At 48.9% G+C, this 26744-nt stretch overlaps 1 protein-coding gene across 3 annotated transcripts in view; it reads left to right on the plus strand.

Moving 5' to 3' along the window:
* Nucleotides 1–26744, plus strand: part of EPHX1 (epoxide hydrolase 1) — a 41247-nt gene that overhangs the window by 10917 nt on the left and 3586 nt on the right. For 2 of the 3 annotated variants that reach the window (XM_019659039.1, XM_019659037.1), the window contains exons 2-3: nucleotides 21962–22149; nucleotides 24070–24250. In XM_019659039.1, the coding sequence (XP_019514584.1) occupies nucleotides 21967–22149; nucleotides 24070–24250 (364 nt within the window). In that variant the 5' untranslated portion in view covers nucleotides 21962–21966. Of the gene's footprint in view, nucleotides 1–18369; nucleotides 18473–21961; nucleotides 22150–24069; nucleotides 24251–26744 lie in introns of those variants that run through there. The other variant, XM_019659038.1, reaches the window with a different exon arrangement.

Here is a 26744-nt window from a genome sequence, read left to right on the forward strand (position 1 = left end):
ACCTATCTCAAGTCTTTTATTGTAGTTGCAATGTGCTTTCTTGTCGTCTCTGCCCGCTGCCCTGTTTTTTCCCCTCTCTTCCCCTCTTGCGCTTCTCTTGGGAGAGAGAAGGCCAGCAGGCTCAGCTCAGCTCAGCTCAGCCTAGGGTACCGAAGAGGAAACTTGGCCTTGGGGTTATTACAGTTCGCCGTGTAGTAGAAACCGACGGATGTGATCAGCCCTAGGAAAAGCACCGTAGACTCCTTCAGCCTCCCTCCTGGCAAAGGGCTCATTGACTTAGAAGCTTTGGAACTTGGCGTCTGGCCTCTGCAGCCTTGGGGTTGGTGGCTTTAGCAATGCTGTAATCCTAATATTGACTTCTTTTTCTTAAAGCTGTGTTCGCCCCTACCTCCACTCCCCTCCCCTCCACTGTATAAACTTAAGGCTCCCCAAAGCCTAGGCCTGGATGGGCAGATTCCCACTCCCTTCTCTGACCCCCCTGTCTCTACCCTGGCAGCTCTGGGACTCCTCTGCACAGTGAGGTAGGGGTTCGGGGCAAGGGGACCTATGCCTTTGGCATCTTAGCTCCCAGTGCAATGCCCTTGCTCAGATTTGTGAACTGTTTGGGAAAATTATTGAGGACGTTGAGATTTATGCCTGTTCCTGTGCCACTGCAGCCCCCTGTGAATTCAGCATGGTTCAAAGTAAACATTTTCAGGAAACCTCCTCTACGGCGCCGTCTTCTAGTGCCCTGGTGGCTTCCTTCAGGGAGTCAGGGTTTGGGAGATGTTGTGGGGAGCTTTCACCGACCCCACTGAATCTGATTTAGCAAAAAGGTCTCGGAATGTTCAGCAGCTTTTCTTTCCCGCATTTCCACAACGATGAGGACCCTGTGATGGTGTCCTCCTGTTTCCCTGCGGAAGTGCGGGCAGTGCTTAAGTGCTTAGGGACTGCCCTCTGCCCTGGGTACAGAGGCTCAGCAGGGAACATCCTTCATGGGGTCTGTAGTTTTGTTGGGAGACAGTTGGACAATAAGGAAAATAAATATGTGAAATATAAAGTATGTTAGAAGATGATGTGTGTTATGGAGAACAATAAAGCATTGAAGAGGGAAGGGGAGTGTCGGTAAAAAGAGAAGGCCTCACCGAGAGGTGATATGTGAATAATACTGAGGAGTAAAGAAAGTGGCAAGCTGCTATCTGGGGTGACGGTGACCCAGGTGGAGGGAAGAGTAAGTGCAAAGGCCCTGTGGCCAGTGGCAGGCTTGTGCCTAGTGTGGCTGAGATGTATGTGTGTGGACCAAGCTGCCACCAGTGTCATCTGGCGTGAGTGACCTACTGGATAAACTGAGCTGGCCCAGCCTGAGAGCTAGAGGACTCCCAACTTTCTGCTGCCTCCCCCACAGTTCCCAGAAGGAAAGATGGCCATGGAAAACAGCTGCTCAGCAAGGCAGCCAGGGTGAACCTCAAAGCCATCTTCTCCAATTCAGTCCATCTTGCGTGACTCCACCCCCTCTCAGCTATGGCTTAAGCACCCCAGCGGAGGTCTGCAGAAAGTTACTGAGTGTCCTTAGGCAGAGGGACTTTTAGAGAAAGTGCGTCCGACCACTGGAGACAGTGGAGTGACCCCCCCGAGCCCCCTCCTGTGGTGTCCTGGTTCATGTCTGATGTTTAAATCCAGCACCAACTGGAGCTCACAGGGAGCCCCTGTGTGACTAATGCCCAGTCCCATCCCCCCGCCCCTGCCCCTTCCACATAAGAGTCCAGCATGCCCGGGCTTAGTGATAATTCATTCACCTGGCACCTTGCCTTTTCGCTTTCAGCCTCCTAGCCAGGCCCAAGCTGCGCAGACTCCATGTCTCCATTCTTGAGCTGAAATACTCAAAGACATGGAACACAGCTGGGCTTACAAAATACGGAAGGGCTAAGTGCGAGCTGGCCACCACTGCTGAAGAAATGGCCCAGAACGTACCCCTCGGAGCTGGGGTGGGCCCAGTTAGAGCAGGTGTGGGGCGATTTGGCAGGGCCTCTAGGGTCTCAGGCTCAAAGCCCACCTCTGGTAGGGCCTAGATGCCATCCTTAGTAATTCATTCCTTTGAGAGGTAGTACAGTGATGTGGGGCGAGAACTGGCATAGAAGGAAGACCCAGCTCACGTCCCAACTCTGCCATTAATGTCACCCTCCCTGGGGCCTCAGCCATAAAATGAGGAGGCTGGAGTATCCAATCTGCAAGACCGCTGTGTGCAGCTCTAATAGGAGATGATTCCGTGGTTAAGTCCAAAGGGATCTTCAGGAGAGGAAGAACGTAGGTGGGGAGTGGTCAGTGTGGATGAGGTCTGGGTGGGCCCTGCAGCCCATGCCAGGTCCACTGAGGGCAGCTTAAATACAGTGAAGGCCCTGGCCCCAGGGTGCAGGGGTGACAAGCCCTCAGACAGAGGTCAGGGGCCCAGGATTGAGGCAGAAGAGTCACTGCCCAGCCCAGCTGGCCTCCTGGGGTCACCTGTGGGTGTTCTCGGCCTAGGCTGGCCAATTTAGGAGAAGAGGCCCCACGGGGCTGTGTGGGTAAGGTGGGGAGGGTGCAGCAGGGAGAAAGCACCCCAGTAGTTCCCCCAAGAGGAAACCAAACCTTTGCCAAGGCTCTAACCACCCCCTTTCCCTGAGGAGGAAGGGGTGGTGGGCGCTCCGGGAAGAGCTCCCGCTCACGTTGACCCTTGAACAGCTCGGGTTTGCTCTAGGTGGGTCCCCTTCTACATGGGTTTTTTAAAATATATGGGAAAAAATTTTGGATATTCGCAACAATTTAAAAAACTAGCAGACAAACCTTATGATTTTCTTAGTAATGTTTTCTTTTCTCTAGCTTACTTTAGTGTAATAATACAGTATATAATACATATAGCATACAAAATGTGTATTAATCGACTGTGTAAGGTATCGGTAAGACTTCCAGGCAACAGTAGGTCATGAGTAATTAAGCTTGGAGAGGAGTCAAAAGTTATATGTGGCTTTTTGACTGCGCAGGGGTTTGGAAACCCCTAACCACCCACCCTCCCCCGCATCGTTCAAAGATAAACTGTATAACTAAACACAGTTGCGCAAACCAAGTTCAAATGGAAGCAGCCTCTTCTACCACCAAGGTCTATTTACATTCCTGAGGGAGGTCGTGTTCTTCCTTTCTCACCCAGATAGTGGCTATTTTCACTTTCTAAAATCGAGCTTACAGCATTCCTCCAGACGGGCTCAGAGACCTGGAGTGGAGTCCCCGTGCGCCCTGGACCCCACTGTCTGTCTCTTTGCTTTTGTTGCCTGGTGGGTGGGTGGGCACTGTTCTCATGAAGAACCAACTTAATGCACTGTCCAGGGGCAGCAAAGCCACACCTGTTAGGCTCTCTGAGGCCTAACGAAGTCCTTGCATTAGGAAAAAATAATAATGCGCTTCTCTCTGAGGAGTTAAAAGAATTTCCAGAAGATTCTGTAGCTAAGCCACCAAGGGGGACCCGGGTCAGGAGCAGGAATTTCTGCTGCCTTTAGTGTTTGGGAAGATTGATAAACAAGACGGGCTGAATTCAGATGTCTTGGCACTTACCAGCTGGGTTAACTCAAGCAGACTACTTAGCCTCTGAGTTTCATTTCAAAATCTCTTAAAACCAGAAACACTGCCACTTCCTTCTCAGGGTTATTGTCGTGCATGAGATGATGTGGTTAAAGAGTCTTCCCAACCCTGTGGCACAGTCTAGGGCTTCTCTGAGCTTCCTCACAGGAGGTTGTGGTGCCCAGACACATACTTGGAAGGGTTCTGAGTGTCCCTGCCATGGGCCTAACCAGCTGGCTTTAGCCCGGATGTGGCTGGCACTGTGAGCCTGCCAGGGCTGTGGGAAGCCGTCGGCCAGGAGCAGGAGGCCCGGAGTGCCTCCGTGCCCTGTGAGAGAGCCGTTCAGCGCTCCTCAGAGAGGCCAGGAAGTGGGCCCTCCACCTCTGCTGCAGGGCCACCACCTCAGGTTGTCCCCCAGCAGCTCAGCCTGGGGCTTGGCCTTTCCTGTGGAACGAGAGATCTTTGCTACATTGGGTGACGGCTTTCCCATGTACTTCTCTTTTTGTTACAACTGGAGCGACCTGGACCTTTTGGAAAGTCAGAGAAACACTTTGGCTCCAGTGCCAAGCCCCATGATTAACCCCTGTAGTGATAAGAGCGCCTCAGGAAAGTCTGACTCTCTTACCAGCTCTTCAGGGGGAAAATGGATGTACTTTCCTGCGTTCCAGCTTTTCTTCCTGTGTACCAACTTGTCCCTGTGAGGAGGCAGGAGTGGGCAGGCCAGCCACCAGCTGGGGGAAGGCAGCCTGTATCTTCCTCCCGTAGAGGCAGGGCTGTCCTCAAGGTCATGGTGATACTCTGTCGAGATGGCACATCTTAATTTCAGAATGGCCCCCAGGACCTTTGCTTGCACGCCAGAAGTCTTGTTCGCCTTTTGTGACTTTTTATTCTTTTTTGCAACCTAGACGTTGCTGCAAGCAAACTAATCCCACCAAGATACCCATAACCCAGAACATTTCTCAGAACCCCGACAGTAGTCCTTAGGGCTTCTCTAGATGAAGCACATGGCCCTTTCGCTAAACCCCAGGCAAGAAAGCTGGCTCAGGTTACTTAGCCAGGGCCCAGCTAACAGTGCTATCCTGTTACACACTATTGAGGAAGCTTCCAGATGGAGAGCACATTGTTGAGGAATAGCCGATTTGGGGAGGGGAGAGAGGGCAGAGTGTGGTTAATGGTAGAAAGGAAATCAAATAAGTAGATTATACAGTCCACTTCTATTATCGCCTGAAATAGGAGACTTTCTCTACTCAGCTAGAGAATGCCGGGTATTGACATTCCATGGAAGGTAATGCTTTTTCTTCATAGGCTGTGAACTGTCTTCCACTTGGGGTTTTTTTTCCTCTGGTAATTTAAAACCAGTGGAAAACTCAACAGCTTTTATTTTCATTGGCATAATGTGGGCTGGAACAGGACTTTGCATGAAACTCCCCGCACATGAGCCTGTGAACCCTAGTGTGGGGGTGAGTCTGGCCCCTCCTTGCGTTACATAACTTAAAGCTGGAAGGCTGTGTAAAAGTCTGCGGTAGGCGCCAGGTCAGGGGCATTTAAAATCTATGGAGGTCGCCATCCCATCTCTAAAGCTGCTCAGGGCCGGCCAGCCCACCCTTGTGGCCTTCTCCTTATCCCAAGCTATTCTTCCCACACTTTCTGCCTTCCAGCCATCCTGGTCTTCAGGTGTCGTATTCCCACCTGGAACCCTCTGGTCTTTCCTCTTACAAGGATCATGCCTTAACTTCCCATCTTGGTTCAGGTAGCACTTCCTCAGGGAAGGTTCCTTCAGCTTCAGGCTAGGTCCCGCTCCCCCACCTTTACTGTTCTCAGGATTTAAAAACAAAAACTGAAGGCCTGTGAAAGCAGTTCCGTGTGCCAGCCACGTTACCCGAGTTAACTCATCAAATCCTCCCAGCTCGGTAAAGGAGGTGCTTTATTCTCTCCATCTTACAGATGGGGAGACTGAGGCCTGGGGACAGGGAGTCACTGGCCTAAGGTTATGTGGCTGGCAAGTGCCAGGGCCAGGATTCAAAGCAGGCAGTCAGAGCCTGCCAAGCAGGCGGTCTGGCTCCAACCCGGTAAATGTCTTCACCAGGTCAGTAGTCACAGACTGTGCTCTTATATCCGTACAGGCATATGGGCCGGGGAGTCCCTCCGAGGCAGATGGTGATGCCCCTTCACTCAGGTCCCAGAACTGGGTTCCCTGCAGAAGGCTGCCCCTCACACTGCTTCTCCTCTACTCCCCTTTTTTTTTGGCCTATGCACATTGTTCCTTTCTCTGGGGTGCTGGCCCGAGCCTGTGCTCCCAGGGCTTGGCTCCGGGTCCTGCAGGGAGATAAGCAAGACCCTTATCCTGCTTAGCTCGGCTCGCCTACATTCAGCCTTGTGCACCCTCAAACCCCCAATGGGGGCTGGGGTTCAGGGGAAATGGCTGTGGGTGGAGAGACAGGCAGAGTGCTGAGCGATGGGGGTCAGGGAGCCCCTCCAGGGTTTTCCCCTTCCATAGTGGGTCAGCCTGCCACCCAGAGTGTTCTCTGCTGCAGTGAGCTGGCCTGGGAGTTTGGGGGATCGCTGTTAGGAAGGCCCTGGGAGCCCCAGGGCTTGGGCGGCTGTCAACAGTGTGTTGGCGGCAGTGTGTTGGTGGAGGAACATCCCATTCTGCGCTGCCTTGGCAGGCCGGCCCTGAAGTGGAAGGGGAGCCATGTGTTTTTCCCTTCCCCTGGGTGTTCCTTTCGCCTTCCCCCTGGGAGAAGCAGGGAGACTGGGCAGGGCAGGGAGGGGCCCGGGCCCAGACCCAGGCCCAAGGAAGCACATGCACCCCCTGGGCCCACCTTTCTCTCTGGCCTGGCATCCGAGGGGCACATGGTAACATTGTTCCCCCTCACCCCCACTGCCCCCCAGTTTTCTGCCTGTGCAGGCTTCTCCCAGAAGGAGTGGAGGTTCTCAACGCTCATGTGAGTCTGAGTCACAGTCAAGAAGCCATCAGCCAACAGGGCGGGGGGAAGAATTCTCATGGGTGTGACAGAGCTGGGCCTGTGTCCACCTTCTCGCCTCTGTTCTTAAAGCACCCTTGACCACTCAGCCTGCAGTGCACTTGGCCCGAGGCCAGGTTCACCATAAGCGCTGAGTTGGAATTAGCTAGTACCTTTCTATGATTTTATTGATAGGAGCATTTTCTGATTGTGAAGTGCTCCCTACCACCCCAGCCTGGGTTTGAGGGAGGGCAGGCTGGCAGACACCCCCCACACACACAATTGTGTCCAGCAAGATCCTGACTTTGATTCTCATCTTTTTCAATCCCAAACCCTGATCTTCGCAGTGTGCCTGGGATATTGGCTCTCTAGTTTTTGTTTTGGGAGAGACTTCCCATAGTGCCACATGCCACCACCTCAACGCTTTTCCTGCCCCTTATGGCCCATCTCTACAAACTAAGCTGAGTAGGCCACATATATAATTCCTCAAGGAGAATTCAGCCATCTTTTTGTTCAGAAGTTTTAATAATTTTCTACACTGTCATTCAAACAATTTTTGAATTCATTCAAGAAATATTTAGTGATCATCCAGTAACAGCCGGGCCCTGGGGACATGGTCAGAGGGGAGCCAAAGCGACATGGTCTCTACCCTCAAGGAGCTTACTTTCAGTGGGGGAGGCTGATATCAGTCACATAACCACACTGACCAATGTGACTGTGACAAGGGCTTGGGAATGGGAGGTATGCCACGCTGAAACAGGTCAGGAGAGGCGGCCCAGAGGAGGGGCACTTGATTTGAAATCTGAAGGGTGAGCTGGAGTCAAGGAGCTGAGAAGGGAGGGAAGACAGTTGCATTCATGGTGAGACAAAGGACTCAAAGAAGATGGGGGTACAGAGCTGACGCCCAGGGGGAGGGGAGGGGAGAGGCGGGCAGGTCAGACCACACAGGCCTTTAAGGCCACATGGGTGTTGCTTTGTCCCAATGGCAGCAGGAAGTTATTTAAGAGTTTTTACAGGAGGTGGGACAGGGTCAGATATGCATTTCCTGAAGAACGTTCTGACTGCAGAGTGTTGGAAGGGGCACAGCAGGTGCGAGCAGACCGGGCAGGGGACTTTGCCATGATCCAGGGAGAAAAATAGGAACCTGGGTGGGGTTGTGGTGATGGGCATGGATTTGAGATATATTTTGGAGGTAGAGCTGCCAGAAGTTGTCGATAGATTGGATGTGGGTGGAATGAAGGAGAGCAGGGTTTCAAGGACATGGCCTGGGTTTGGGGCTTGGCATTTGGAAGTGGATAGTGCCAGCTCCAGTGAGAGGACACTCCAGAAAACAAAGTTTAGCGGGACACGATGACGGTGCAATTTCAGATACACTGGAGGAGGTTTTGAGACATGTATAGAACAGTCTGGTTGGCAGGTCGGTGTACGGGTTTGGAGGTCAGAGGAGGTCTAGATTAGAGACGCGCATCTGTCATTGGTACAGAGGTGGCAGCTGGAACCACGTTCACAGAAAGGATGGCCCCATTTGGGCATGAGCTCTCTGGCAGCTACTGTTTCTCTGACAGCCCAGCCAGCTTTGTTTACCCAGATTCACATTGTCACCAGGCCTCTGGCACCCATGCATTTCTGCATTAACCTTTGTCACAGGGGCCTCTTGGCCACTAGAAAGTCACACAGCAGACATCCTAGCCGTGTTTTGTGTAGCCCTGGTGTTATAAGGGCGTCTGACTCACTCTTCAAGTGGAATCACAGTCTGTCACTCATGGCTTCTCATATTTTAAAAAATGTATGATTATTTTGGTTTTGAGTAAGTAGGTAGTACATGTATTTGGTAAAAACAAATGATTTTTTTTAAGTGAAAAATCTTATTCTGTGAAAGGCAGCCACTATTGCCAGTGTCTGGGTGTCCTCTGGAGACAGTCTTCAACATGGATTGTAGGTATCCTTTGGTGCCCATTAATCATACATGTCTTTCTGCACCTTGCTTTTTTCACTTAACTATATGTCATTGAGATCTGTCCATATTGTCATATAGATTTACCTCTTTTTTTTTTCCACCTATGGCATAGTAGTCACTATAGGAATATGTCACAGCTTATCTCACCAGCCCCCTATTGATGTACATTCAGAGTATTTTCAATCTTCTGCTTTTACAAAAAAAAAAAAAAAAGTGCAGTGAATATAATTGCCGGGTCAGAAGCCATCTGTCTTTTACATTTTGACAGATATTACAAAATTGCTTTCCATCCAGTTTTTGGTTTTTGGGTTTTTTAAAGATTTTATTGGGGCATTGGGGGAGGGAACAGCATTGGGGAATTGCGGGAGGGGAACAGACAAGTTGCTGTCCTTTTGTTCTTCAATCTAGTTGTGGAGGACGTTGTTTCACTGGCCCATGTTGGTATTGTGATCATTGCACTCTTCCTGGGTGAGGCAGGTCGGTCACCAGCCATTCGACAGCCATTCATGGCGGCTCATGGCAACTTCTCCAGCTGCAGGCTGCTCACACTGGCCGGCCACTCATGGTAGCTCACAGCAGCCCACTGAAGCCTCATTGCAGCCTACACCATCGCCAGCAATTCATGGCAACCCAGCTCCAGGTTGAGCTGTTGTTCACCATCTTAGCTGTAGAGGACGCAGCGTCACTGGCCCATGTCTGATCAGATCCCACAGCCCTGCTGCTCAAAGCTCTTGCTCCCAAGCCAATTCTTAACCAATGAGGCACTTGGCTGGCCCTCCATCCAGTTTTTTATTTAAAGGAATGGTCTGCATAGTTGGAAACAAATAACACCCTTTTCTGTCCTCAAGAGGGATGGCTCCATCTTAGAAAACACCTCTTCGAGAAGCCACCCACTGCACTGTCTGTCCTTTGAGAACCTACCTTTTATGTACCTGGGGCAGCAGGAAAATGTTTATCATAAAATGTTTCAGAGATAGAACATGAATATAGCATTGAAAATTTTGAAGACCGAGCCTTTGCTCTTGAAAGCATTTGTCCATTGAGGGACTTGATATATTTTCTTTTCTCCCTGACTTTCTGAATTAGTTAGGATTATGTTAAGCTTTCTATAATAGAAAACTTAAAATAACAGTGGCTTAAACAATATAGAAGTTTATTTTTCTGTCATTCAAAGGAAATTTGGGTGTCAAGAATCCAAGACTTGGCTGGTGGCTCCTTCCGTCTTTCTCCATCATCACTGACTTCCATCCTTAAGATCACTTCATGGTCCAAAATGGCTACCATCTTGTCCATCATGTCCATCCATCATGCCTACGTCCCAGAAAGCATGACGAGAAAGGGGAAGGGCCTGAACAACTGAATCAGGGCTCTTTTCAGCCTTCCACACACAGGCAGGACCCATATACTCTTGTACAGGTTGTGAACTGGACAGCCTTAGAGGATGCCATTACTAACCAAAATAAAATAAAATAAAAAGGTTTAGGCTGTAATAAAGAATAAAAAAGAGTTCATTTGAGCAAAGAAAGGATTGCAATCTGGGGCACAGATTCGGGTAGCAACCAAAATTGTGCTCCCAAGAAAACAAAGCAAGGATTTATTTATAAAGGGCAGAACCGTAAGAGCTGTTTTCATTTCGGTCCTCCATATAAATGAAGGACATTGGCTAGGTCAGCTGGGATTGGTTAGGCCCATTATGTACATGGAGGGTGCTGGTTGTTGAAATGGATTGGTTGGCTCCTTTCAGGGTGAAGAATGAAGATGGTCTGTTGACCATGATGAGGCAGAAGTAAAGTTCCCCTATGTCCCTCTAGCAATCATGGATTCAGGATGTTTGTTGTGCAGCCTTGAGCTGAGTTTAGCAATAGGTCAACAACTTAACAATAGTTCCATGAATTGTGCATCGGTCCCGTTTCCTCAATGACGTCCAACTCCATTTTAAGTGGCTCTCTTTGCAATGCTTATTCCATTTTATTTTCTCCATTATCACCATTCACATTGTCAACATCATGGATTTGTATTTGTATTTACAACTACTTTCTAGCATATGGCAATGAGGTATCTTGTAACAAGAGCAGTCTAGTAGGTTCATTTTCAGACAGTATTTTGAGGAATGGGTGTTTTTCCCTAATTCACACAAAGGTACTGGCTGTGCCTCAAATATACTTACAGCGCTTTGTCAGCACCTCATCACTTTGTCATACTGAGCTGCAAGGAAGGCCAAGAAACATAGTGTTTAGCTGGACTTCTCCAACTGAAATAAAAATTCCATGGCTAAGAAAGAAGGGCAGAACATAGCTGGCCATCTACCATGCTATCTCAGTCTGATGGCATGTTTGCTGGGGCGTCCAGCTCAGCAAGGGCAGCTGGGGTGGAGTGTTGAGTTTTGCGTAATCTGTTACAGAAGGGTCCTCTGAATTGCAAACACAATTTCTAAGTTAAAACTCCTGGGTCAGCTTCATCATGATAAAGTAGTAATTTATAAAAGAGATAAAGTAGGAACCCCTTTCACCAATATAGAAATAAATGAAACAGCTGCACTTCCAAATTTGTTAACTGTCAACTTTTACACTGAACATGAATGTATATTCTTGTGGTTCTTCACCTACATCGTGCACTCACTGTCTTTCTACCATGCCTCTGCACATGCTTTTTTTCTTCCTGGATTTGTCCCCGTCCCACCATTATTTTCTGCCTGATAAACTCCTATTCATCCTTAAAAACCCTACTCAGTGACCCCTCTGTGACACATTTGTGGCAGACTTAACCACTCCAAGCTTTGCACACTTCTCTTCCACCTGTACAGTCATGCATCACTTCATGGCAGGGATACATTCTGTGAAGTGAGTGGTTAGGCAATTTTGTCATCATGCGAGCATCACAGAGGCACTTACACAAACCGAGACGGTATAACCTGCTACACACCCAGGCTATGCAATGTAGCCTCTTGATCCTGGGCTACAAGCCTATATACACAGCACGTGACTGTACAAAACAACATGAGATTAAATCAAGCACAAGAGGAAATGATGCAATCAAGAGACGCAGCAAACACGAGATGAAGCGTATGAGACTGTGGCCAGCATAATGGAACGCTGTTTTACAGCAAATTTTTTTTTTTATAAGTAGAAAGAGAACACTCTAAAATAATGATAGAAAGTATAGTATGGTAAGTACATAAAGCAGCAACATGGTCGTTTATTATTATCAGGTATCATGTACTGTACATAATTGTACATGCTGTACTTTTATGCAACTGGCAGTGCAGGATTGTTTACACCAGCATCACCACAAACATGTGAGTAATGCTTGTGCTATGACATTAAGATGGCTACACTGTCACTAAGCGATAGGAATTTTCCAGCTCCATTATAATTTTTTTTTAAAGATTTTATTGGGGAATTGGGGAAGGGGAAGTGTTGTTGTCTTCAATCTTAGTTGTGGAGGGCACAGCTAGCTCAGCTCCCAAGTCCAGTGACCATCCAGCTGCCTCTCGGCAGCTCGCGGCTGCTCAGCTCAAGGTACCATGTTCAATCTTAGTTGCAGGTGGGCGTAGCCCACTATCCCATGCGGGAGTCGAACCGGCTACCTTGTTGTTCAGAGCATGCACTCTAACCAACTGAGCCATCTGGCCTCCTGTTGGCAGCTCAGCAGCAGCTCAGCTCGGGCGCAGCTCACTGGCCCATGTGGGAATCGAACCGGCGACCCTGTTGCTTAGAGCTTGCATTCTTAGCCAACTGAGCCACTCCGCCGGCCCCTCCATTATAATCTTATGAGACCACCATCATAGAGGCGGTCCGTGGTTGACGGAAACGTCATTATATGGCATATGACTGTACATATATTATTGTATTGCTAGGAGGGTGTTATTTCTTCATCTGTTTGTTCTACTACAGCATGAACTCCTGCAGGTACAAGGCTGTGTTTTGTTTCCTGTGCCTGCAAGAGACCTGGATCATAATCACACACAGTGGTTTGGATAAGAACCACCCTCTGGTCCAAAACCAAATTTATACTTACTTGTCCAAGGCACAGATCCAAATCTCTTATTTACTTTAAAAAATGAATAACTCCTTGATACTTTACAGACCAAATTCAAATTACAGAAGAGTTTGCTTGAGCTTTTCCTGTCAATCTTAAAATGAATCATGTTTTAAAATTTGTATTTTACCCCAAGCGTCACAGAAAAATTATGTTTCATTATTAAACTGACATGCCTTTTAACAGCCCAGAGAACAAAGCACCTACTTTATTTGACCTCCTAAAATTGTCCTTTGTAAGTCAGACCCAGAAAGACAAAAGAAAACTAATTAATTGCTTTACTTTCATCACTTGTCATTTTCAAATAGTTTACATTTAAGAAGAAACAAAAAAAAAACAATGAAAAGAAATTTTACATTTAGTCTTTTAAGAGTAACGGTCATCATATTGCTCAACTAACTTCTTCAACTTGAACTCATTCCTGATTTTTTTCCCCCCAAGTTTCATAAATGCATGCCCAGAACTTGACCTCACTATAGAATTTGGAGAATTAAACTATATAATCTTATTTCTTATCTGAGTAGTCAATTATTGCTTATCAGGTTTCCTTCTAAGCTCAGCCTCTTATAACTAAATGACCACTATCCTCCAGTTTTTGTGTTTAAAAGAAAAAAAATCAGGCTGCTTTACAACAAAACTACTTTTTCCTTACTAAGCAAGCTAATCATTTTTTTTAGGAAGGGTACTATGACTGCAAGAACAAATGCTTTCATTCAGAAAGGCTTCCCCTCCCCAGCCCCCACACCCCCAGAAAAGTATTTTGTCACTATTCTGGAAAAGTGCATTAAAACAAAACATAACAAAACAACAACCTAATTGGGTAAAATGTATTTCTGGAACTTTTGGCGTGGATCAATGAAGCTCTAATTTCAGGTGCTAGCATCACAATCTGAATTTTTTACAGTTCCTCCTAAATGTGGATATTTTGAAGTGGTTCGAATATTTTCTACAGCAGTGGGAGCTGACCAGAAGAAATAAGTATAGCTTTCCTTGGAGACGTGAAGGCTTAGCAAACAGAATTCTGCCCCCTAATGCTGAGAATATAACTTCTCGAGGCAGATAAAAAAGAAGAGCTGAGCCTACCCCAGGGACATGCCTGGCAAAAGGATGATAGCCAAGGATGTACATCGCCCTGTGCTGTCCTTCATCCTCCCAACTCACGTCCTTGGTGAGGACACACAGGGAGCATAGCAGATGCCCCCAGACCACAGGGGACCATGCCATGCACGTTCTTACTTCCAACCTGTTAATGCACATAGGCTGGGAAGGGGCCCTAGGGCATGAGCTACATAATCTAATGGGGACAGGGGCCCCTCTGGGGTCTCTTCCAGCATGGAGATCCCACGCAATCATGAGGGATTCGGGGGAGGGAAGGAACACATGTTGGTGGAGCACCTGCCGGGAGCCAGGCAATCTTCCCAAACAGCCTGTGAGGTCGGCATTATTATCCCCATTTTACCGATGAGGCCACAGATGCTCAGAGTGGTTTGCTAACTTGCCCAAAGCCCCCTCACCTGGTAAATGGTGAAGCTGGGATTTCAACTACTTGAAGCAAGGTAGAAGCTCCCTTATTGTGAACTCCAAGGTGACCTGTGCTTAAAGTCAAAGGTAGTTGCTGTTTGTGAAGGGGGGCGGGGTCTCATGGTTTGGGGGTTCTCCAGAAAAGCCAGGCTGGCTCCTCACATGGTAACACCCAGGCGGGCCACCATGCTCCCCCAATCTCACAAGGTATTTGCATTTTCCATGATGTATGGTGGGCCTGGGAGATAGATAACATGTTCCCAGGGGACCCAATGATTAGGTCTGCCCTCCAGTGCCCCACCCTCTTCCAGGAATCCGGCTACCTGTGGCTGACTTCTGAATCATAGGTCTCACGGAGCCAAGGATCAGAACCCAAAGGGGTTGCCACAGTTGAGGGGACAGCACACAGGCTGTGAGGAGACCACCCCAGACTCATAACGGAGGATCCCTGCGGTGACTGCTCAGTGCACCCTGAACTGTGTCAGTGCACCTGATTACTCTTCAAGAGAAATCTTTTCTAGGAGACGTTCAGACCTATTCCCTTTCTGCACATGGTAATCACTGGGAAGCTTTAAACTAGATGAGTGCTTGGGCCCCAGCCCCCACCGCCACAGGAAAACACACCATTCTGGAGTCTCTCATCATAAATTAGCTTCACTTGTCTTTGTCCTATATTTAACGGGATCGTGTGGCATGTGCTCTTTTGTCTGTCTTCTTTGTCTCAGCACTGTGGGAACATCGTGTCATCGTGTCATCGTGTGTGCCTGCAGATTGTTCTTTCTCATTCTATGGCATTCCATTGTGAGCGTGCCACAGCCTATGATGGATGGGCATCTAGGCTGTTTCTAGTTTTGGGCTGTTGTGAAGAGTGCTGCTACGAACATTCTAGTTTGTGACTTTGGGTAAACACGGACGCATTTCAGTTGGGTCGAGACCTAGGAGTAAGTTGCTGAGTCATCGTGTTCGTATATGGCCAGTTTTAGTAGATCCTGCCACATGGCTTTCCACAGTGACTGTATGGAAGTCTCCCGTTACATTTTGATTTATCCTAGCTGCTCTCTAGGACTAGTGCCTCCATTCCAGTTTTGAGGGTACCTTCTACCTACCCCCTGCCACCTTAAAGGTAAATGTCTTACTTGAGACTTCCAGTCACAGGACTGAGGCCCACCAGCCAGAGCGGGGCCTGAAACCCAGCATCCCAGCTTCAGGTGTGTGGCTGCATTGACACTGAGCGCCACTGTGTGCAGAGCGCTGTGCTTGGGGTGATGGGAGAGGCAGAAGAAATAGAAGATTGCATTTTATTTAGCAGAGGAGGCAGGTGACTTGGAAGGCATAGCAGCATTTCCTCAGCTTTTTGCTGTGGGCTGGGGGAGGCTGTGGGGGCAGTGGGAAGGCACTCAGGCTCAGGCTAGCCAATAAGCCCTGGTGACCTTGAGCAGAGTCACTTGATCTCCCTAAGCCTCAGCCCACTCTCCTTGTGATGGGCTTGACTGTGATAGCATTATCTCTGTGGTTTATTGGCCATCTTTTATAAACAAGGCACGATGGAGATTTAGGGCTGAAAAGCACATAATCCTTGGCTTTGAGAAGCACAGTTTCATCGGGCAGAGAAATCTTCCCCAAGTAACAAAGCATAAGGAATAGAGGTGGCCTGGGGAAGGGTATAGAGCTTGGGTTGGGGCGCCTGGGGACCTGCATTCGAATCCTACCTCCCCCACTTACTGGCTGTTTGGTCTTGGACAAGTTACTCGACCTTCATTTTTCATCTGTAAAATGGGGATGTTGTGAACATTGAATGAAACTGCTCAGAGCAGTGACCTAAGAAGGCCTCACTGACATTGCCTGTTACCCTCAGGCAGTGAACCCATAGGAGTGAGACGGCACTGGGGCGGGACTTCGGGGAGGGTATGAATACATGCCACTGTGGGCATAAGGGAGGATCATGGAGGAGAGATTTTGCTGGCTCCTGAAGCAGGAAGAGCAGGGTTGTTGTTTATTTTTTTTAGTTGAGCCATCCTGCCACCTGTTGGCAGCTCAGCCGCAGCTCAGCTCAGGCTGGGACTCGAACCACTGCTGCTCAGAGCTCGCACTCTTGAGCGAGCTCTTAACCAACTCAGCCACTCTGCCGGCCCGAGCAGGGGTTTTTTTGTTGTTGTTGTTTTTCGTTTTGTCCCCACCCCCAATCCCTGTTCAAGAGCAGGGTTTTGACAGGGGAAATAGAGAGTGTCCTAGGATTTGGAGTTCTGTTTTCCAGGGGGAACAGAGAAACTGCCTAGTGTAGCTTCAGGCTGCAGAGTGGGGAGGAGGGTGCCTCATGTATCTGGCTAAGGGTTTAGACCAGCGGTTCTCAACCTTCCTAATGCTGCGACCCCTTAATACAGTTCCTCATGTTGTGGTGACCCCCAACCATAAAATTATTTTCGTTGCTACTCTATAACTATAATTTTGCTACTGTTATGAATCGTAATGTAAATATCTTTTTGTTTTCCGATGGTCTTAGGCAACCCCTGTGAAAGGGTCGTTCGACCCCCAAAGGGGTCGCGACCCACAGGTTGAGAACCACTGGTTTAGACTGTAGTTTGCAGGGTATGAGAAGGAGAGGTTATGGGGTTTCTCTGTGTGCCTCTTCTAGGAAAAAAAAGTTGGTAAAATTTGACAGTTGGGCTACAGGGCCATTCCCAGGCCTAGCTGAGGGTAGCAGGCTTCCCTGCAGCTATAGCATTTCCTTCACATTTCCAGTGGGATTTGGGATACAATGGATGCAGAGTTGGGGGTCTGCCCTTCCCCCAAGAGTCATAACCAGGAGGGCAGCTTGGGTACCCAGCCTGCTGCATGGGACCAACTCACCAGTCTGCGGGCAGAGAGAGCCTCTGGGATTCTCTGCTCACCTGTTTATCTTGGCAATGGCGTTTTCTCTTTGCCTTTTTTCTAGGTCCTGTAGAAGAGCCAGGGTTCCTCCCACCTCGTGTCCAAGTGTTTATTCCACAGCTGTTGGTGGGCTCCCTGCCTCTGCCAGCACTGGGCTCGGTGCTCGCTGGGATACGTTGGGGAGCAATGTCTCTGAGAGTTTACAAGCCAGCCTAGAGCAGGGGTTCTCAAAGTGTGTTCCTGGGACAATCAGCAACAGCATCACCTGGAAACTTGTTAGAAATGCAAACCCTTCGGCCCTACCCCAGACTCCTTGAATCAGAAACTTGGTTTAATAGGCTTCCCAGGTGATTCTAACACATCCTAAAACCACTCATCTACAGCATGGGTTCTCAACTGAGGTCAAGCTCCTTCCCAGGGAACATTTGACAATGTCTGAAGACATGTTTGGTTGTTACAACTGGGGGGCAAGGGGGTACCTTCTGGCATCTAGTGGGTTGAGGCCAGGGATGCTGCTAAACACCCTACAATGCACAGGACAGCCCCCGCAGCAAGAATTATCTGGTCTAAAATGTCAGCAGGGCTGAGGTTGAGAAACCCCACCCTAGAGGAGATAGGATAGACTATCCGATAGAGGGCAGAGAGTACAGTGACTCTTTTCTCCCTTTATTCCAGACGTGTCACTCCCTGCTCACATGACCTGGGGCAAGTCACCCCTCACCCCGCCTCAGTCTACCCAGCTATGAAGTGAGGGGTTTGGACTCAAGGTTGCTAAGTTCCTTTCCAGTTTGGGTGTCTATTGGCTCCAACCAAACCACTGGTGGGCCCCCTGCAGGTTGGGCAGATGCAGCCCTTTTCCTCCTCTCAGGTGCCAGCTGGCAGAGAGGTGCCTTAGGGAGGGGAGGGTTCTGTCGCCTGCCTACTGTCACCCCCCTCCCCAACCCAGGCTGCTGCTACCAGAGTCCAGCTGGCTTTGGGTTTCCCTGTTTACAGTCCTCCCCATTGTGGCTGATGTTTGCTTCCACCGGCCCAACCCCAAGGAGCTCACCCTGCGGAAGAAAGTGAGCCACCAGCTGCACACATGCTTGCTTTGAGCAAGGGAGCTGGGCTGGCAAAGAGGCACCCTCTCTCCTGAGTCTCAAACCACCACTTTTCTCATACTCTAAATAAAGCAGCAGCCCTGTCCAGGGAGCTCCGGAGGCCTGAGGGCAGCTCCCTGGACACCAGCCTGCTGGGCCTGGCACTTCCTGGACCCTCCAGGCCCCAGGGGTGGGTGACTCAGTTCTCATTCCAAGCCCGGGAGCGTGGGGCTCAGTTAAACTAAATGCAGAGTGGGAGCCTAAGCTCTGATTGGTCAGACTCCGAGGCCCCGCCTCCCCCCAGGCCCGCTGACCTACTACCTCTTTTCCCATTGAACCGCTGTTGCCAGGAAGGGAGGGTCTTGTTTATTATTTAATTTTTTGGAAAAGTTGTGCCGGCCAGGGAAGCACGCCGGGGCAGACGGCCGCGGGTGCCGTGCGGTCGTGGCTCGCCTGGCTCGGGGGCTCCCAGAAAGCAGGTATGAGGCATAAGGCTGAAAAGAGATGCGGAGGGGAACATGACGGGAGGAGCGGGGGCGGTGTGTGCAACGACATCAGCGATAAGGAATGAACGCTTCGGCTACAAATTCTAATCTTCACAATTGCGGTGTGATTTGGGCCAAAACCCTTGCCTGCTCTGAGTTTTGCCTTAAATACGTGAAAAGGAAGGTCCGTTTCGATGGATTTCAGCTGCTTATTGGGTGGATTTGCATGGTTGGTCACACCCCTTGAAAGCCCACTGGCAGATCATCAATGCCTGTTACATCTGGCTAACCTAGAACGCCTTACTTCGTGTGCTTTTAATAACCTCTACTAAATAAAAAGGGGTTACTTAGGGGCCAAATTAACACACTGCGCTAAAGCCTGCTTTGCAATTCGAGATCAGTGGCTCTAAAGCATCATCCGTAAGCCAAGTAGTAATATTATTATCTTAATTAGGATGCATGAGACGGGGCTTTAAAATTTCTCCTTGAATCTGTTAGCATTGCCTCGGCCATGCTGAAGTGAGCCATCTTAATGCCCCTTGTCCTGGATTGCCTGCGTTTAGATGGGATATTGAACCTTGATCATTCTATCACTCTGGGCCAGCGTGGTTCAGTTTTGCTGCATGAGATTCAGGGGAGATAACCACGCTGCATACACATCAGATCAGCTGAGCTGGCAGGACCACGCAATTGTAAAAACGCATTGGGGAGTGGGGCCAGTGCCTGCAGCCTGCCCTGCGTCTCCTACCGGCTCCTAGAGGGTCGCTGTGTGCAGAGCTACACAGCTCTGCTTCCTTGGCTGCTTCCCAAGGAGGTGATCAAAGGGTGCACACACGGAGCCCATGTGGACAGGTTGAAAGCACTGAGATAATTCTGCCCAGAAAGGGAAAGTTGGTCATTTATCCCAGAGGGAAATGACCGTGGTGCTCTTGGACGCTCAGTGCTGAAGTCGGGTAAGGAGGGTGGTTTGTAAAGGAGGTTGAAGAAGTTCATTATGTCCGCCCCCTGGACAACGTTGTGCAAAATTTGTTTTATTTGCTTCCACTGCGCACACCGATTGCACAAGCATTGGTAGCGTGCCTTGCTGTGCCAGGCATTATGCTGGGCACTGGCATCAGGGCAGTGACCAGGACAGATAACAGCCCTGCCTGCCCGAGCTCCAGATTATTGTTGTACAACCCGCCTGCCAGGTGAACTTCACCCATCTGCTCCTGTTGCCGGAGGCAGTGCTGCTCCCTGCTTTCTATCTCCTCCCACACGCTCCCCACATGGCCCCAGAATCCCTAAGCCTAGTCCCGCCTTCAGATACCCAGAGGCTAGCAGCTGGCCCTTCTCCACCTTCTCAAAGGGTAGGATTTCCTGGCAGGGACAGAGGGCCTCTCTAGAAATGGAAGAAGCCTGTGCAAGTTGGTTTTTCTGAATTCCTTAAAATAGGAGGGACTCATCTCCGGCTGTCCCCTGCCTTGTTTTAACTGTAGGAATGCTGGTTCCTTCTGACACATAGAAGACCAGGCACTGTTGGTGCTTTGGGTTGAAAGGTGAAAACCATGGCCTGTCTTTGGGCTGGGGATAGGGCACATACTGACCCGCCACATGCCACGTCTCCGGCTGGGATAGCAGAGGCCTGCTCTCTGGCACAGCTTAGACTTTCAGTAAATGTGCAGTGAAAGGGACCTTGAGCCACTTCAGAGTTTCACAACCGAAAGGAGGAGATAGGAGTTTAATGGTGGATACACTGGGTATAGTTCCCAGGAAGAATGCTGCAGTGGATTCTAAGAAGTGAGCCAGTGACCCGAGAGATGGGGTTGGAAAACTGTCATAGTAATCTAAATGCAGGTGACAAAGGCACTGGTTTAGAGGAGGGGGCTGGGCATGGAGGGGGCTAAATCTGAGTGGCATCAGGTCTTGGTGATGGGCGGGTGGAGAGAAAAATCAGAGATGCTTCCAAGGACTGGGTATAGCAGCTGGGAGGTCAGTAGGGTCAGGGACAGAAACAGGGCGTTCGATTTCCACTGTGGTACAGGAAGAAGGGGGAGCCAACCCCAATGGTTCTCTGTCAGGAAGTTCCATTTCTGGACCACTGTGAATGAGTATTTCAAGGACCGGCCCCCAAGGGCCCAGTGCTCAGTTTAGAGGGGCAGCTCTTGGCAGGGGCAAACCCCAGGGCCTTGGAAAGCTGCTCCCTCCCCCCACTCAGGGTCCTGTGGGGAACAGAGGACACACTAGAGCGGGTTTCCTAGCAGGGTCCTCCCCTGCCTCGGGTTTCCAAGACAGAGTCGGGGGCGGGGCTGGCGGGCTGTGGCTGTGCCAAGACCTCATCTGAGACACTGAGATGCTTTCTCCTCCGGGTGGGTCCTAACCATGTTGCATCCAGCAGAACCTCTGCTTCCTCTGGCCCAGGGACTGTATCCATATTCATGCACATTTCCCCAAACACGAACCTTCTGTGATTACCTCCCTGGGACTGTGGAAGATAAGGAGCTAGAAAGGAACAGTGCTGCCCGGTGTCTTCCTGATACTGGTTTGCAGGAATTAAGTTCTTCTGTCTTCCCTCCGGAGAAGAAAGACGCAGCAGTCAGACAAACGGGACTAAAACAGCTTATATGGAATGTCATAGGCAAAACTATAGACAGAAAGTAGCATAGTGGTTGCCTAGGACCTGAGGTGGGGTGGGAGGCAATAAGGGGGTGATAGCTAAAGGGTACAGGGTTTCTCTTTGTGGTGATGAAAATGTTCTGAAATTGTGGTTATGGTCGCACAAATCTGTGGATAGACTAAAAATCATGGAGTTGTACACTTTAAATGGGTGAATTATATGGTATGTGAATTATATCTCAATAAAGCTGTTAAAAACCAGTGGAGATGTGTGGCCATGTTCGGGCTATCTAACACTCTCCCCCTCCCCATCCCAAATTGGATTTAACCTTCCAGCATTTCAGACCTCCCCACCTTGCCCCATATATACACCCCAAGGACAGGACCCTCTGAGAGAGAGAGACAGCAAGGGGCTGGAGCCCCGGGTCCATTCCCACCCCTTAGAGAAACTGCTGCATCTCCCTTGGGGAAGGGAGTCACAAGGGTAGAGAGAAGCTTGTGGAGCAGAAGGCCCCTCAGAGAAACATGAGGCCTTAAGATCGCAGCCTCCACCCCCAGGGCTGTGTAGGAGCCAACCCCGGTTCATATTACATTTTCCCAACTTGATGAATGAATTTCATAGCTCAGAAGGATTATGGGTACCGTAATTATTGTCTTTTTTGTTGTTGTTGTTTTCCAATATTTCTGTACTATGCTTATTTTATTTATGTATGTATGTATGTATGTATGTATGTATGTATTTATTTATTTATTTATTTATTAGGTCAAAAGAAGGTGAAGTCAGGGAGGGGCTGGGCGGGAGAGAAGTTGGGAGGATGGCGTCTCTGGCCAGGGGCTGGGGTCTGGTTGGGTAGTCTCCGTGGCTGATGGACCCTCCCTTCTCTGCAGGAGTCATGTGGCTGGAAATTCTTCTCGCCTCAGTGCTGGGCTTCGTCATCTACTGGTTCATCTCCCGGGACAAGGAGGAAACGCTGCAACTTGAAGATGGGTGGTGGGGACCCGGGACGAGGCCCACAGGTGGGGAGGACGAGAGCATTCGCCCTTTCAAGGTGGAAACATCGGATGAGGAGATCAATGTAAGGCCCCTTTTTCCAGTCAGGGCTGAGCACAGGGGAGGTGGGAAGCCCCTTCTGGGGATGGGCCTTAGGCTGGGGATGGGAAGGGGAGGGGACGGGCCCCTCTCGGGAGTATGGTTTAGTCTGCGCTTCTCCCACTGGGCATACAGGTTGCCCCAGAGAGGCGTGCCCAGCTCGCCCACTCTGCCCACCGGGTCCCTTCTCCTTCCCTCCTTTCCCCACCCAAGGCCCATCAGTGCCCTGGTGGGAGGGGGCTGCCCAGCTGGACCCAGTTACATGCCTCAAAGGCCACAGAAAGCAACTGTTTCCCCTCCTTTGTGCCCCACCTGAAACCTAGGGAGTGAGCTTGTAGGAGGAGAAAGCAAGCAGGTTTTCGTCAGGGTCTGGACAGAGATCCTGAGTGTAGAGCAAGGCCACAGTGACATAAAATGCTAAAGCACAAACCTGCTGCAGGGGCCAGCATTGGTTAAGCACCAAGTGTGTGTCAGGCATCCGCGCTCCCAGTCAGCCCCTGCAGTAATCCTATAGGGTGAGGACTGGTGTTCCTGTCACACAGATGTAGACACTGAAGCTCAGAGAGGTGAAGCAACGTATCCAAGGTGACTGAGATATTAAGCAGAAGGATTTGGGCTAGATGTGTTGGACTCCAAATCCCTCCTCCAACACAGGGCTAGAGACAGGAAGAATGTGACCAGTGGGGTGGGCTGATCTGACAGCCAGCTTAAGCAGGGCCAGAAGGGGTCCCCACCCATTCTTGCTTTCCTTCTGTGGGTATCAGAGTGCCTGCTTTGTGCAGGCATGCTGCTGGATGCTTGGAAGGAGAGATTATTCCCTCTCCTAGCTCATAGTCCAGAAATATGCAGAGAAAAATTAACTAAAAGATTAATAGGGACAAATGCTGTAAGAGGTGCCAAGAAAAAGACAGTGTTCTGAGAAAGAAGGGATTAAAAGGCAGAAACTGGGCTGCAGGCTGCGACAGACTCCCTTGGTAAGACTTGATAAGGCCTCGTTATTTAGGACAGAGGCTGAGCCCTGCGGATAACTCCTTTAGTGGGTTCTTAGGCTCAGAGCCTACGATTTCTGAAATCTGTTTGGGGGTGACTCAAGTGCTTGGGGGAACACTCTACCACTTGAGAGGCTCCATGAGCCGACTTGAACTTCCCCCAGCTGAGGCTGGTCTCTTGGCCTGATACACCCCCATTAGATTTGTGTTTCTGCTGCCTGTCATTTTTATCCCAGCTGAGTTATCATTCACTGCTATATGTCAGAGTCAGAAAGCCATGCCCCGTAGGACATGCCACCTGTTTTTGTATAGCCCCCATGCTAAGAATAGTTTTACATCTTTAAATGGGCGAAAAACATCAAAATGAGAATAATATTTCATGACATGAAAATCATATGGCATTCAAATTCAGTGTCTATAAATAAAGTTTTATTGGAACACAGCCACACCCATGGGTCCACGTACTATCCATGGCTTCCATACTACAAGGACAGCATGGAGTTGTTGCAGCTCGAAAAGCCTGAAATATTTACTTTCTCGCCCTTTACAAAAAAAATTTCTCTGGCCCTTGGCGGGTGTGTGTGTGTGTGTGTATATACATAATTAAAGATATGTATTGTTCATATCTTTAAAACTGAAAGATGAGAAATAAACCTGAAGTCAACAGTGAAGAATGGATGCTTTGGGAACAGCCATGTTGTGGGAAACAGGGTTTCTTCTGGGACAACCCAGAGCACAAGTCTACAGACCAATGGCCTCCTCACCCTTTTGGATGACACGTTGGGAGATTGCTTTGCCTTTGCTGTGGTGCAGTGTCTTGTGGCTACAGCGTTTGCTCTGTCTTCTGGAAACAAACTTTCTCTGTGCTCTGTCCCATCCACCCCTCTCTCTCCTTGGGGTCCTGCATTTTGCTCCAGGACTTACACCAGAGAATCGACAAGGTTCGTCTAACCTCACCTTTGGAGGATAGCCGCTTCCACTATGGTTTCAACTCCAACTATCTGAAGAAAGTCCTCTCCTATTGGCGGAATGAATTTGACTGGAGGAAGCAGGTGGAGGTCCTCAACAGATACCCTCAGTTCAAGACTAAGATTGAAGGTATGTTTCCAAAACACCAGCTGGAGAGGGATCTAGGTCATGGGAACAGCTTTCTCAAACACAAGACGTGACTTAGACAAAGCTAAGGAGACCCGGAATCCAATGATTGGTCACTGGGATGTATTTATAAGGTATGAACTCAGCAGGATGCAAAAATTATGCGAAATGCCAACAAATACAACAGTCTGAGCCCGGGTTCACATGCTGTCTGCCCAGACCCAGCAACGCTGAGCTGGCCACCTCCTGTTCCTGGGCCCATCAAGCCTTAAACACACCTGTTCTTGGCTCCCCAGCCTGGGGTTGGTCCAACGCCCCTTCTCACTCTGTTTGCTGCTGTCCTCTCTCAACAGGGTCCTCCTAGCCCTGTGCTCTGGGCTGCTCAGAGTTCAACCTCTGACTCCTACCCCAGTGTTCTGTCCTCGTCATTCGGCCTCCCTGGTCTGTGGTGAGCATTTCTAGCTCTGGCTGCTAATCCTGGGCCTCCCACTGCGGATCGGTCTCTACAGAGGCCTCCAGGGACGCCCAGTCCATCACCTCAGAGAGGAGGAGAGAGCTGCACAAGTCACAGGGAGGAACAGAACCCAGCTCTCCAGATGCCCAGGCTGCCCCGGCTCAGGCCCTAGCTGGGACCTCCCCCACCCCCCAAGGCCCTCCCCTCACAATCCACCAGGCCCAGCGCTGCCTCTGAGCCCAAGTTGGCTCCGTACCCAGCAGCTGGGCCTGGAGCAACCTGAGGGCACCCAGACCTTTAGAGTAACCGAAAAAAACATTTCCTCATCAAAGGGCAAATTACGAAGTACGGGCTTTTAACATTTGTCTTAACATTAAAAATTCAAATATTTAACATTAAAAAAGTACAGAAGGATGCCCAGTGAAAAGGAGTCTTCATCTCGGGCCTTCTCCCAAACCCCAGTTCCTTCCCCAGGAACAATTTCTGCTTTTCTTATATCCGCTTCCAGGGAGAGCCCATGCACATGCAAGCATGTATGGGTATTTTTTTTCCTAATTTTAAACCCAAATGATAATGTGATAGAATTTGACTTAAAAAGAATCTCATATCCTGCAATGTGTTTCAAAGAAGGTAAGATTACCTACTAAAATAAACTTTTAAAATAAGAGTAAATTCAGCAACATAGAAGGACACCAGGATATATTGTTAAGTGAAAAAAAATAAGGTTCCAAAATAGAATGTATGTAGGGTTCTATTTTTGTTAACAACAAGTTATGTTCTCTCAGCATTTAAAAAAAACAAAAGTCTGAACTGTCACAGCCAAGAGGCGCTTAAGGAGACATGACAACTAACTATGACATGGTGTCCTGTTACAGAAAGAGCACATGAGTTCAAAACTAAAGAAATCTGAGTAACACTCCACTGTATGTATATGCTGATATCCTTCAGCCTTAAAAAAGAAGGAAATCCTGTGCAGTGAAGTAAAATAAACCAGTCACAGAAGGACAAATTCTGCACGTTTCCACTTACATGAGGCATCTAAAATTGTCAGGCTCATAGAAGCAGAGCGTGGAATGGTGACAGGGGCTGGGAGGTGGGGGAAATGCAGAGATGCAAATTAAGAAGTATAAAGTTTCCTTTATGCAACATGAATAACTTCTAGAGATCTGCTGTACAACATCGTACCTGTAGATAACAGTATTGTATTACACACTTAAAAATTTGTAAAGAGGGTCAGTCTCATGCTCTTACTACCATACGATTTTAAAAGTAACAAAAAAAAAATACCTAAGGAAATCTGAATTAAGTATGGATTTCAGTTACTCAAGTATTGGTACTGGCTCATGCATTATAACAAATGCACTGTACTAACATACAACGTTAAAAGTAGAGGAAAGTGGGTATGGATATATGGGAACTTACTGTGCTATCTTCACTATTTTTCTACAAATCTAAAGTAGTTCCAAAATAAAAAATGTATGTAAAAAAAAAAAAGCTTGGATGGACAACCCAATGTTCTCTTCAGATAGTGAGATTACATGTGATTTTCCCCCCCTTTTGACTGTGTTTGCTGTTTTCTGCAGGAAACTTGTATCATTAGTATAATGAATTCACAACAGACCAGAAAGAGCAGTGGCTAATCTGTGCTGTCAACTCCAGCCCTATTGGTGGAGGGTTCCAGGTGTGACAGCAGCCCTGAGCTTGTTTGCTGTGACCTCCCAGGCACTACCTGGGCCCCTCGCCTGGGAAGGGGGGCTTTCAGAGGGATGCTGGAGGGGCCTGGGACCCACTCACCTGCCTCTGGCTAGGATGACGTTCCAAGTGCCCAGCACTTCACCCTAAACAAAAATCCTCCACTTGAAAAGAATGATGCATTGAATGTGTCCATTGTAGAAAAAATCGAAAGTGCATATAACATGAAAAAAACAAAAATGAAAGCACTTGGAATTCTGTTCATCTTTTACATTTTCATAGTTTATCCTTCTATACTTTAAAATGCATATACACACAGTATAATGATATGCATACATATGACAGTTTACA

Source organism: Hipposideros armiger, unplaced genomic scaffold (genome assembly GCF_001890085.2).
Source record: "Hipposideros armiger isolate ML-2016 unplaced genomic scaffold, ASM189008v1 scaffold_293, whole genome shotgun sequence".
NCBI lineage: Eukaryota > Metazoa > Chordata > Mammalia > Chiroptera > Hipposideridae > Hipposideros > Hipposideros armiger.